The 13,096-nt window shown below is 47.5% G+C and overlaps 1 protein-coding gene across 1 annotated transcript in view; it reads left to right on the forward strand.

The window, feature by feature from the left end:
• pik3c2b (phosphatidylinositol-4-phosphate 3-kinase, catalytic subunit type 2 beta) overlaps positions 1 to 13,096 on the forward strand; it is a 195,552-nt gene that overhangs the window by 72,194 nt on the left and 110,262 nt on the right. Inside the window, exons 6-10 of the mRNA XM_038819586.1 lie at positions 343 to 454; positions 3,335 to 3,414; positions 4,093 to 4,156; positions 5,956 to 6,102; positions 10,902 to 10,935. Coding sequence (XP_038675514.1) covers positions 343 to 454; positions 3,335 to 3,414; positions 4,093 to 4,156; positions 5,956 to 6,102; positions 10,902 to 10,935 — 437 coding nt within the window. The remainder of the gene's footprint in view (positions 1 to 342; positions 455 to 3,334; positions 3,415 to 4,092; positions 4,157 to 5,955; positions 6,103 to 10,901; positions 10,936 to 13,096) is intronic.

The raw sequence follows: 13,096 nt of genomic DNA on the forward strand, positions 1-13,096 counted from the left end.
CTCTTAACAGATAGTTGACAGAGGCCTGATGGGCCAAATGGCCTCCTCGTGTACTGTGTGATTCCAGGAAGGAGTATGTGCTTTCTCCACAAACTTGCTGCTGAAAAAGACGTTTTTCAATGGCTGAGGTATTGTAAACTGAATTGAAATTCATACAAATTACCTGAAATTACTTTTCGTTGGAGTGGGTTTGTTATAATGGTCATCAGTTGTGAAAGGTTGAGTTAATTGCTAACAACGTCTGTGACCCTTTTCTAAACCAGTTTCAGAAATTTCCATGGGGAAAGGAGATCCCTTACTTGGGATTGTGACTGAATCCATTTTTTTTTCTTGTTGTTGCAGTAAGCACACAATTGGGAGTCACAAATATGTTCAGTTTTGCCGTAAGTTTGATATGGACATTAAGCTTTACATGATGGAGCTCAAGGCAGTTCGTAAGGATCTGATACGAATGGTAAGTGATTTAAAGTTCCAAATTCTTTCAGCTTAAAATGAAGTCTTTTAAGGTTTGAATTGGGGGATTCAGTAGTGTGAAAGTTCTTTACTTTTAGCACCAAGTAATTGGCTACATGGAGGGGGCGGAGTTTAAATGTATCACCTATGGGTGGTCTTTTAAAAAAAAAAGTAATGCAAAACTTCAGTTTTCCCCCTCCTCCTTCAGATACCATACCCTAATAGGTAATTGGTGATCATGGGCAGAGACCATATTGTGCAAGAGAGCACCATAGAAGCCTGATTCGTCTGTCCCAGGAGTGGAAAACCAGGACTGGTGATAGGGTGGGTGTGGCCAGAAGGCCTGATCATTGTCTGGAAACAGGAAGTTGGCAAAGTTTCAGTGCATTTTAATATGAAACCCAGAAAGAAAGAAGGCTAGCATTTATAGCATTTTTCATGGCCACTAGATGTCTGAAAGCACTTTAACAGCCAATAGAGTAGTTGTTAAGTGGTGTCTCTGTGGTAATGTAAGAAATGTAGCAGACAGTTTGCAAATAGCAAACTCCCGCTAACAGCATTGTGGTAATGACCAGATGATCTGTTCTAAGTGATTTTGGATGGGGGATGATTATTGGCCGGGATATCAGGGACACCTCCCATGCTCTCCTTCAACATAGTGCTATGGATCCTTTCTGCCCATCCAAGAGGGCAGATGGAGCTTTGTTTTACATCTAATGCAAAAGGCAGCCCCTCCAACAGTGCAGCACTCCTTCAGAGCATGAGAGCATCAGCCATGATTTTGGTGCTCTGGCCTCTGGAGTGGGACTTGAACCAGGAACCTTTTCACTCCGAGACTACCAACTGAAGCATAGCTGGAACACAAAGACACTAAGACACCATGTCATTGTGGTGGTATGATTAACATAGCTGCCTGCCATTGGTGCAGAACACCGGCTTACCATTGGCCCTGGTCGGTCATGTGCCTCTCGACCGATTGGTTGAGACCAGTCATGTGACGGCTCCCCGATTGGTCGAGAGGCTGAGTTAACCCCGCCTCCAGGGCGAGGTATAAATACCCAGTACACCCGGCGGTCGTCCATTTACTGTAGTCGACTGCAGGGCTAACTTCTAGCTTATTAAAGCCTAACTTTTGTCCAGCAACTCGTCTCGCGTTCAATTGATGGTTCATCAGTCATGTCACCAAAAAGAGACATGCCATGACAGGAGCATCCTCTCAATGCCTACCCTGCCAAGCCCCCTCTTCAGTGCCTTATATATTCAGTAAGCTTCTCATTCTATTAGCTAGCTGTGAGGAGAGATTGGATAGGCTAGGATTGTTTTCCTCAGAACAGGGATGATCTGATTAAGATGTACAAAGTTATAAGGGGCTTTAGAGAGGCAAGATAGGAAAGACTTGTTTCCCTATCCTGCCCACCCAAATGGACAATCTTATGTCTTCCCACACTATCCTTTATCTGCCAGGTTTTGCTCACTCGCAGTCTATCCATATCCTTTTTCAGGCTCTGTGTATGCCTCACAATATCCTTTCCCACCTATCTTTGCATCGTCAGCATATTTGGCTACAGTATAAAGATGCAGAGCAGGCACACACCAGAAGCTTGCATACATATGAGAATGATAGGCAGGAGCAGAAATGTTGGTCCATTAAGCCTGTCGCCCCCGTACCCATGATAGCTGAAGAATAAGAACTAGATTATTGCTACCCTTCAGCAGCCATGTAATCTCCTGAGAGAGACACGGAAATAGAAACCTGGGTGCTTGCAATTTTAAAAAAGCGTGGCTCATATAACTAAGAAAATAAGCCTGAAGGTTTCAGTCTGAGGGGAGAGGTGAACAATAGGGCAGCAATGTAGGACATTAGATTTTAAATTTTGGAGGAGGGCAGGAGATTAAAAGACCTTTTAATGTAAATGTTTAAAAAATGTTAATGTTTTATTTCGAAAACCGTTTCTTCCAATGTAAGTAAATCTGTAACTGGGCTGAAGAAACACCTAGATGGTGAATAAGAGTACTTGAAAGCTGGGGAACTGGTGTTTTTCAAGCTCTATCTCGTGGTGGAAATATGGCAAAGTATCTATGTGACAGCTAACTGAATAACAGGAAACCCTTTTGAGATCTCTAGAGGCGTGACAGGGTGATGATGCCCAGATAAGGAATGTGCGACATCTATAACAAATAGAGGTACAACAATGTACTTCGTATCCATTCGGGAAGACAGGCATCTAATATGCAAGGGTCTTTCCCTGCTATCCTGTACTCAATGCATTGAGCTTAAAGAATGTGACTGTCAAGGGTTAGGGATGCTGACTCGAGGTTTTATCACTTGAGTCCCAACCAGTCAAACAACCCTCCGCCTCTAAAATTGTCATAACTAATAACTTGATGTTACAAGAAAATGAAGAAGCACTCTTTTTCAATGTCCATGTGATTTTTCTCCGTCGCTGCTTGCCACAATGTTCTGGACTTTCATCTCCCAATTGCTGAAACGTTGGCAACTCTGCCAAGTTTGGACACGGCAGATTTCACTGCGCGTGTGCATGTACACTCCCATGTTCATGTTGGAGACCATGGGGCAACTTTCTGCTTATGTTTGGCTGGGCTGTGACTGCCTTCCACAGGGGGTGGGGGGCAGGTCGGGATGGATAGTATGCTCAGTCTGCGATTGAGGTGCATCACTTCAGGGTTTAAGGGTTTCTTTTATTCTCACTGTTGATGGCACACTGCCTCATTTTTATGAGTTGCTTCTTGTCCATCTGTAGACGCCACTCTCCTCGGTGCAGCTACTCCTCCCACTTTAACCGCCCCAACCCCCCCCCCCAAAGGACAGGAACAGATAGACCGACTCGTGTTCGTTACAATTAACACTCTCTTTTCACAGGTCAGTGATGACCAGAGTCGCTCAACTCTTAACCATTCCATACACCTGCAAGAGAGACCCTTAAAACAGACAATAACCAGGTGAGAGGGTAGTGCAGTTCACAGTGGTCAGTTTGTGTGTGTTTCACGCTGTGAAATGAAATGAAAATCGCTTATTGTCAAAAGTATGGTTCAAATGAAGTTAATGTGAAAAGCCCCTCGTCGCCACATTCCGGCGCCTGACATCAAAAATTCCGATGTTTCACCTGTATTTTTATGCATGACCCCTGTGTAACTCCAAAACATGTGTGTGTCTAACTCCGAGCTCGTGTGTTTCTCCTTATGATGGGCTGTTCGTAAAGAGAATAGTAATCACCAGAATATCTCATCTTTGCCCTTGGTGTGTGCATGCGAGAGGGTCTGTGTAATGGATACAACAAATAAAAGCAAAGCCGCCATGTTCCGAGATGACCATATGCTTCATTCCCCTTTGGGGGGGGGGGGGGGGGGGTGGTTGGAGGGCTGACTGGTGGTGATTTAACCCGAGGATCACCCACACCTCAGGCGAGGGGCCAGGTTGAGAAGGCGGGGTTTCATGAATGACTTCAGACCGGTACGGGAATTGAACCCGCGCTGCTGCTGGCCTCGCTCTGCTTCACAAACCAGCTGTCCAGCCAACTGAGCTAAACTGGCAAATAACACCCGTTCTGTCTGCCTCAGTTTATCAGCAAGGAATGATTTTACTGCTGGTTCATTAACTGTGCTTCTAATTTCATGCAGGCAAGCTCTGACGCTCCTCTTTGACACCTATCAAAATGAGGTGGATAACTTTCTGCTGGCTGAGGTAGGTTGCTTGGCAACAAGAAGAGGCTTTGAGAACCTTTTGTTTGGTAGCCTGGGTAGGCCTGTGTTTACAGTGTATTGCTGCACAACAATCTCCAGCATTTGGTTAAACCAGTAAAACTGTTCACCCTCTTCCCTGCCAAGAGGGGATACCTTTGTTCTTGCGGTGCCTTTGCCCAAAGCTGACACCTCCTTCATTCCCAGAACTAACCAATGTACAGTGGAATGGGGGTAGATCTTCCCTTTGGGCGCAATGGGAAAATTGCCTAAAATGTCCTGTTTAGGTTACAGCTCAAGCAACCAATAAAATTAATTTGCTTGACCACAAATGTAAAATCTTCAATGAACCCTTGTAATCGTGCAGCAAAATAGAAGTTTCTCTTTTCATTAAAATGTGTCCTTGGATGTATTTAAGAGTGGCAACCTGGTGCAGCTTTACTGATCCAGTAATGGATTAAATTGGTTCGTTGCCAGAAAATTGATTTTTAATAAGTGTCTACTCCACCATCTGCGAATAATCTGATTTAAAATCACCGAAGATCATTTTTTAAAAACTGCATTGAACTATGTAATTTCGTAGAATCTCTGCACTGCAGAAGGAGGCCATTGGGCCCATCGAGTCTACATCAGCCCTCCGAAAGAGCACCCTACCTCGGCCCATGCCCCCAGCCTATCCCCGTAACCCAGTAACCCCACTTAGCCATTTTGGATACCAAGGGACACTTTAGCGTGGCCAATCCACCCAACCTGCACGTCTTTGGACTGGGAGGAAACCGGAGCACCCGGAAGAAACCCATGCAGACACGGGGAGAAAGTGCATACTCCACACGGGGAGGAAGTGCAAACTCTCTAGGCTGGAATTGAATCAGGACCCTGGCGCTGTAAAGCAGCATTGCTAACCACTGTGCCGTCATGCTGCTCAATTTGGAGGGGGGGGGGAGGGGAAATCTTACGTATTTTTTCCGGGAGTTGGGGTGTGGTCAGTTTTGTTTGTGGGGTGAATGCAGGTGAATTGAACAGTAAACCAGTATTTGGCATTGCAGAATGCATGACCATAAATGGTTTTGGGCATGATTCACTAATATTTAAAATCTCCTGGCCTGTTGCTCTGATTCCGCTTATGCTGCCCAGACTGCATTGTATCACTGGCGGGCAGCATGGTGGCGCAGTGGTTAGCATTGCTGCCTCATGGCACCGAGGTCCCAGGTTCGATCCCGGCTCTGGGTCACTTTCCGGGTGGTGTTTGCCCGTTCTCCCCGTGTTTGCGTGGGTTTCGCCCCCACAACCCGAAAGATGTGCAGGATGGGTGGATTGGCCACGCTAAATTGCCCCTTAATTGGAAAAAATAAATTGGGTACTCCACGTTTTACAAATTAAAAAATAATTGGTATCACTGGCATAGTCAAACTGAAAGTTGACACTGTGGGTTTATGATTCATAAGGGACTCAGTTTGTTTGTGTAAATTGTGCTCTATCCGTGATTGGGATAATTGAGTAAAAGTCCAAGGACTCCTGGTTCACATCTCATATGAAGAAAAGCATCTCTAAATAGTGCAGTACGCCATGTTGAATATTTGTTCTAATTTGGGGTTGATGAGGCTCGTAACCTTTAGCCTTAGTACCTCCCCTGTTGGCGTCAAAGGTTATTATTACGAGGGAATCAAGTCTCTGTGAAGGAAGCAATTTCTGTTAGCCCTGTGAAGAATCTATTGTGTTCAATGCATGCCGTTACTGAGCAAGGGAGATCTTGGGTGCGTTGCTGTTCCTCTTGTTAATTAGGTATATTCTTGTTGCTTGCAGATTGATCACTCACAGAAGGCGGAGAGGGTGGTACAGTCTGTGATGGCCATTTGCAACGCACTTGCCTTAGTCGAAACACAGGAGATAACCAATGCCTTGAATCAGCTGCCGCCCTGTCCCTCCCGGTTGCATCCCAGAATACAGAAGGTACGGAAGCCAGCTTCCAGTCACGACTTAACTTCCAAGTGCAACTGATGCTTTTATCAGCAGCTTTCAACATGTCTTGGTTAGCACTGAGTAAAGGAACCCAAGTGACGAGTGACGATTGCTGATTAGAATTTTATTTTCTTCCTCTCCGCTATTTTTATAAGAAGCTACTATTTCCTGGTGACAAGTTTTGTGCCAACATGCTACCTCAAGGTGACACGATATTGATCCCGTTTCTGGCTCACATTCCGCTCTCTGTCACATCCTTCCTGACCGTTGACAGTAAACCTTCCAAATGTTTTCTTGAGCAGTACAACAAATGAAGAAAGAACATGTAATGCTTTTCACAACTCGGGCCATCCCAAAGTGCTTTAGAGCTTAGTATTTTTTAAAAAGCGTAGTCCCTGTTGAAACATAAGAAATATGGCAGACAGTTTGCCACAGCACTGACACAAATTATTTTAGTGATGTTAGCTGAGGGTTGAATGTTGGCCAGGAGATGACGGTGAGCTTTGTTTTTTAAAATAGAAAATAGTGCCATAGATTCTTTTACATCCATCTGAGGGAGCCAACGGAGACATGAGGGCGGCACAGTAGCACAGTGGTTAGCACTGTTGCTTCACAGCTCCAGGGTCCCGGGTTCGATTCCGGCTTGGGTCACCATCTGTGTGGAGTCTGCACGTTCTCCCCGTGTCTGCGTGGGTTTCCTCCGGGTGCTCCGGTTTCCTCCCATAGTCCAAAGATGTGCAGGTTGGGTGAATTGGTCATTCTAAATTGCCCTTAGTGTCCAAAATGGTTAGGTGGGGTTACTGGGTTACGGGGATAGGGTGGAGGTGTGGCCTTAAGTAGAGTGCTCTTTCCCAGGGCCAGTGCAGACGCGATGGGCTGAATGGCCTCCTTCTGCACTGTAAATTCTATGATTCTCTGACGATTTGATGTCTCATCCAAAAGCCTTTGCTCCAACAATGCAGCAGCACTCCCTCTACTGCACTGAAGTCCTCTGTACTGCACTGCAATATCAGCCTGGATGAAGTATGCACTTAGGTCTCTGGAGTGGAACACGAACCAACAACCTTTGGACTCAGGGCGGTAATCTCCGCCCCCCCCTGCCGGGTGGGAGAATCACCGGGGCGGCGCACGAATCGCGCCACGCTACCCCGACACCTGCACGCGATTCTCCCACTCCCCCCGAAACCAGGGCCGCGCGAATCGCGCCGGGCCGCTCAGAGAATCGGCGCAAACGGCGAGCGCTGATTCTCCGGCCCGGATGGGCCGAGCGGCCGTGCGTAAACGGCCGAGTCCCGCCGGTGCCGTCCACACCTGGTCGCTGCCGGCGGGTACTCGTCGGGGGGGGGGGGGCGGCCTGTGGGGGAGAGAGGGGGGCTTCATTCCCGGGGGGGTGGGGGGTGTTAGTGCCTCCGATGGGGTCTGGCCCACGATTGAAGCTCACCGATTGGCAGTCCGGCCTCTTACGCAACGCCGGGTCGCTGATGCCACGCCGAGGCCCCGCTCCCATAAACCGCGCAATGCCCCTACTAGCCCCACGGAGGGGGAGAATAGGGGTCTGGGAATGGACGCCGGTTTTTACTCTGGCGTCGGCACTTAGACTCCCGTTGGGAGAATCAGGTTTCACAAGATGACTTTCCCCTACCTTCTGAGTAACCATTCCTCCCGAATCAAGCAGTGTTAAGGCTCTGTTCCTGCTGCTTCCACAGGATGGAACCAATTTCACCCAGGATCTCTGCAGCTGATGGACAGATTGGACTTTCATCCTGTGAGTCTGGGCTGAACTCTGCGGTAAAAGGTGAAGCTGCTTAACCCATTGTGCCACCCAGCCTGCTCATTTCAAAACCGGGAGTCAATGTTTTGCGTTTAGAGTAAGCAATATTAAGGCACAAATTTACAAATAGGGACCGCTCTTTTTCACACCACAGGATTCAACTAAAAGAAACTTACAGCAGGTGTATCTTGAAATCTGTTAACGTTTCAAATAATTGAGATCGTTAAGAAACTTTCAACTGTTATGACCCCCTGGGCTGGTACGCGGTCGATTCAGGCCTCCTTGACCCGGGGTCGCAACACAACTGAAATGATCATTTAATTCTTAGAAAATACCCAAACTCTCTGGTCTTTGACTGCCCAATAACTACAGTCACCAGGTTTGTAAATTTAAACACAATTAATGTTTATTAATAATTCTAATTATGCAACAAATACAAGTGGTTAACTCGTATCTAATTCCTGAAACCTCTCTTTAATTTGCCCCACCCCTTATATATACAGGGAAACATGACAGACAAATAGAAGGGGGACCAAGGGTGTAAAATAATGATGAAAGCAAAAGGATGAGTCTTTGTTTCAGTTGGACATCTTCCAGGACACCATTTTTCAATTGGAAGTTTTTCTTTTCAGCCTGTCATGATTTTCACTGCAGATTCATCCAGTTCTCTGCAGGTTCAGAAGCCAGCAGATAGGCAGTATTTTTGGGGAGCGAGACGGGCAGACAGTCACAGCTGCTCCTCTCCCCGTCCAGGATCAGACTGAAAACCATCCCACTCGGATAAGACCCAATCACCGCCTATCACCGGGCAGAACACCGCCTTTCGCCAATTTGTTGCGCCACCTGCCAACCAGCCGAACCGACTCTCTCCGATCTCTGGGGTGCCCGAAAGTTTTTTTTTGTTCAAAAGCTAAACCTCCATAGCACAGTGTACTAATTTGCAACTTTTGTGCACCTCACTTCCTCTGCAAGACTTAAAGGTATATTTCCATTAAACATCCATGGATCAAAATCGTAACATCAAAGTAAAAGAAATGGGAAATAGGGGAATCAACAGGAAGGGCCCTTACACAGTGGAGGGAAGGAATTGGTGCAGATTCCATTTCATTCCATCTGCCCTCTTTCTGAGACTCGCAAGAAGTAGGGCTCCTCTGGAAGTCCCACCCACTGTAATCAATGATGAATATGTTTGCATGACAGTTGTAGGAGCAGCCCTCATCAGCTCCCTGCCCCCTCAAGAATCTCCTGCAGAGTATGATTTTGCTGAATAGGGATACACCCAAGCAGCTATAGAGTCCACTTGTAGCCCACTTCCCTTTCGTCTGTGCCCCTCACCAGACTTGTACACGTGCACCTTGGGATTCTGTCATGCTCTCCCTTTTTATTCGAAAGAAGGGAATTAAATCGCGTGAAGAATGCAGATGAGGAATTTATTTGGCCTTGCTTAGCTCATTTTTTTCAATAAAACATTCACCCCACCGCAGCCAACTCCCCCCCCCCCCCCCCCCCCCCCCCCCCCCCCCAAACACAGTTTATGTGAAGAATCTGTTCCTGACGTCAAAGGTCAGTTTTACTTGATCAATAAGGATGCTACATAAATGCCGGTTATTGTCATAGGCGTGTAAAAATTCATCTTTCGCCATTGGGACCTGTGTCTCCTTGTCTTTAGTTGGAAATAATATCTTGGCCTTTTCCATACAGTTCATTATCTTGTAAAGGTTTATACGATCAAATCTCTGATTCCTACCATCAATCTTTAAAAGTCTACGTTTCCCTGCTATCTCCTTATAATTCAGAATCTGACTCCTCCTTTTGAAAGGCATGGTTATCCTGGCTTCCACGGTACCAGTGAAGAGACCTTATTTATATAGAACAAGGTAGTGGCAAAGAACTGAAGTACTATGGATGCTGGATCTGAGGCTCGCATGGGGATCATACCAGCAGCAGCCACCGTGTCCAATGTGGCACTGTTGAATACAGGAAAGCTGCTGGCCTTGCACATGAATTAGGAGCAGGAGCAGGAGTAGGCCATTCGGCCCCTCGAGCTTGCTCCGCCATCCAATAAGATCGTGGCTGATCTGATTGCGGCCTCAAGTCCACATTCCACCTATCCCCAATAAACTTTGAATAGCCAGCATTTCTCAGTGGGCAGGATTTCCATCTCCAAGACCCTTGATCCTGTGGAAGGACCCGCTTCTGACCTGTTAAGTGCCCGAGTGGCTCAAGATGCACTGGGCCTTCTAGAGAAAGGGCGATGCATGGGGTCTTGTCAGCTGTCTAGTCGGCAGCCGAGACCCTGTGCCTCTACATGATTCCGCCCAACGTTACAGATGAGTAACCTAATTTAATCTGTTCTGAGGAAAGGTCATTGACCTGAAACTTTAATTCTGCTTCTCTCTCTCTCTCTCTCCACAGATGCTGCCAGGCATGATGAGTATTCCCAGCATTTTCAGTTTTTATTTTCTGGCTATTGCTGTTTTGGGAGTTTACTGTGTGCAAATTGGCTGCCATATTTCCCACATTACAAATAGAGACTACACTTCAAAAGTGCTTAATTGGGTTAGCCCTGTTGCCTCACAGCGCCGAGGGCCCGGGGTCAATCCCGGCCCCGGGTCGCTGTCCGCGTGGAATTTGCACATTGTCCTCGTGCCTGTGTGAGTCTCACCCCCAAAGATGTGCAGGGTAGGTGGATTGGCCATGCTAAATTGCCCCTTAATTGGAAAAAATATATTTAAAAAGGGCGTAGTTAGGGTTTTGGGTCCTCCTGAATCGTGAAGTTGCTGCCCTATGACTGATCAAATGTAATCGGGAGAAATTCTTAATGAAATTTGTGCTTTCTGATGCTTGTGCATAATGTAAGAAGGAATTATTGATCAAATACCAGCTGTTTTGCCTCAAAATATTAAATACTGTTGAAATTGAGAGAATAGATTGGACAGGGAGAAATTGAAGCACAAATTGTAATATTTCGTGCAGCATGTAACAGACTGGCTAATGTGTTCTCTTTCATATTTCGCAGGATCCCTGCTTGCTGACAGTACGAGAGAACCGAGGTATGGGATTGGACTTTTCAATAGCTCTATGCTAATCGTTGATTCTGAGTCTGCAGCTCATCAGCCCATCAGAAAAAGGAAATAAGAGCGATAGAATGGGCCATTTTCCATCTAATTCTGTGATGGCCCCAGTCACCTCCCAAAGGAACTCTGTGGTCTGAAGTGCAGAGGATTACTTTGTGTGTTAGAGAATAGAGCATCTGAGTATTGCACCATCAACAGTTAGGTCCACACTGGCCGACCTGTTGCTATTCAAGAGAAAATCTTCATTTCTGTGTCGCAGGCCTGAATCCTAGGGTCCAAAAAGGTGAAAGGTCACTTTGTGACCTACCAATTTCATTGGCTACTTGATGGTTCTTAGCTGAATGCGCATGAATTTCTGCCTTGTATTCAAGTTCATTTCAGCTTTCCAATCTCTTCCCTTAATGTTCTGTCCCAAAGGTTCACCTCTGAAGGTACCGTGGGCATGAAGGTACTGTGTCTAAGTGACCATTCTGCATGAGAGAGTGCTCAAAGGCTGTTCAACTGTTGAAGACATTAGGGGCGGGATTCTCCGCGAACTGGCGAGCCGGGCCACTCCGTCGCCGAGGAGTGGCATGAACCACTCCGGCGTCGGGCCGCCACGAAGGGGCAGGATCGTCCGCACCTTCAGGGGCTAGGCCAGTGCCGGAATGTTTGGCGCCGGTCCATCCGGTGCTGAAGGGCTTGGCACCATGCCAACTGGCGCCGAAGGGCCTCCGCAGGCCGGCGTGAGTTGGCGCATGCGCGGGAGCGCCAGCGTGTGCTGGCGTCATCCCAGCGCATGGGCAGGGGGGTTCTTCTCCGCACCGGCCATGGCAGAGGTTGACAGCGGTCGGTGCGGAGGTAAAGAATGCCCCCACGGCACAGGCCCGCCCGTGGGGGCACCTCCCGGGGCCAGATCCCCCCGTGCCCACCGAGGACTCAGCAGTCCGCCCGTGGAGCCAGATCCCGCCGGTAAGGACCTGTTGTGATTTACGCCGGCGGGACCCGCCGAAAGCGGGCGGGCACTCGGCCCATCGCGGGCCAGAGAATCGCCGGGGGGACCGCTGCCAGCAGCCGCCGACCGGCACGCCGCGATTCCCGCCCCTGCCAAAACCCCAGTGCCAGAGAACTTGGCAGCCGGCGGGGGCGGGATTCATGCCGCCCCCCGGCAATTCTCCGACCCGGCAGGGGGGTCGGAGAATCTCGCCCTCGATTCCAGTGCAATTTGGTGTTCACCTGATGTGTGCACATGGGCTTTAGTCCATCAGGAGTCACTGGATAGCAATCTGTGGTAAATGTGACCTCATTCCTTCTCCCAGCCCCTTTCCGTAACCCAGGGAGTGCTGATCCCAATTGTGACTCAGCAGCTGAATCACCAAACCTAGCCCAGACTAGGAATTGAAGAGGAGGAATTCTGGTTGCATTGAGAGGTGACAAATTAGGTGAACACCATTGTCAAAACCAGCATATTGAAGGATCCTATATGTTTAGTAGTAGAAACTGAATTGACTGAATGCCTTTTGTGCACAAAGCTTCCTGTTAAAGCTGCTGGAAGGAAATGATTGCGATCAGGAAAGGATTAAATAATCAGCTGCTTTATTCCTTGAAACCCATACCAAAAAGTAAATTGTAAAGTTAGTAGATATACAGCACAGAAGCAAGCCGTTTGAGCCAACAACAACGTATAGCATTTAACTTAATAAAACAGCCCAAGGTAATTCACAGAGGAGCCCTAGAAAGCAAAATGTGACGTCAAGCCACAAACGGCGATATTACAGCCGATGGCCGAGGTTGGTTTTGAGGAGCATCTTGAAGGCAGAAAGAGAGGTAGAGACGCAGAGGAAGGAAGGAGGGAAAGAATCTCAGAGCTTGGGGCCCAGGCATCTGAAAGAATAGCTGCCAATGATGGAGCAATGGAAACCACTCCGCTGCCTCATTAACGCCATCAGCAATAGCCCTGCCTTCCCGTCTACCTCATGTACTTATCTCGCTTGCCCTTGAATGCATCTGGACTATCCCTTAAATGGATCCATGCTGCATCTTTTATTCCCACTTGGAAAAGTGCAGGTTATATAGCAAAAAGTGACAATCTACCACAGCTTAGAAATCATGCTCGTTTTCTCTTCATCGGTTTAACTGACTGTAATGTTGGATTTTA

The sequence above is a fragment of the Scyliorhinus canicula genome, chromosome 15, assembly GCF_902713615.1.
Source record: "Scyliorhinus canicula chromosome 15, sScyCan1.1, whole genome shotgun sequence".
Classification (NCBI taxonomy): domain Eukaryota; kingdom Metazoa; phylum Chordata; class Chondrichthyes; order Carcharhiniformes; family Scyliorhinidae; genus Scyliorhinus; species Scyliorhinus canicula.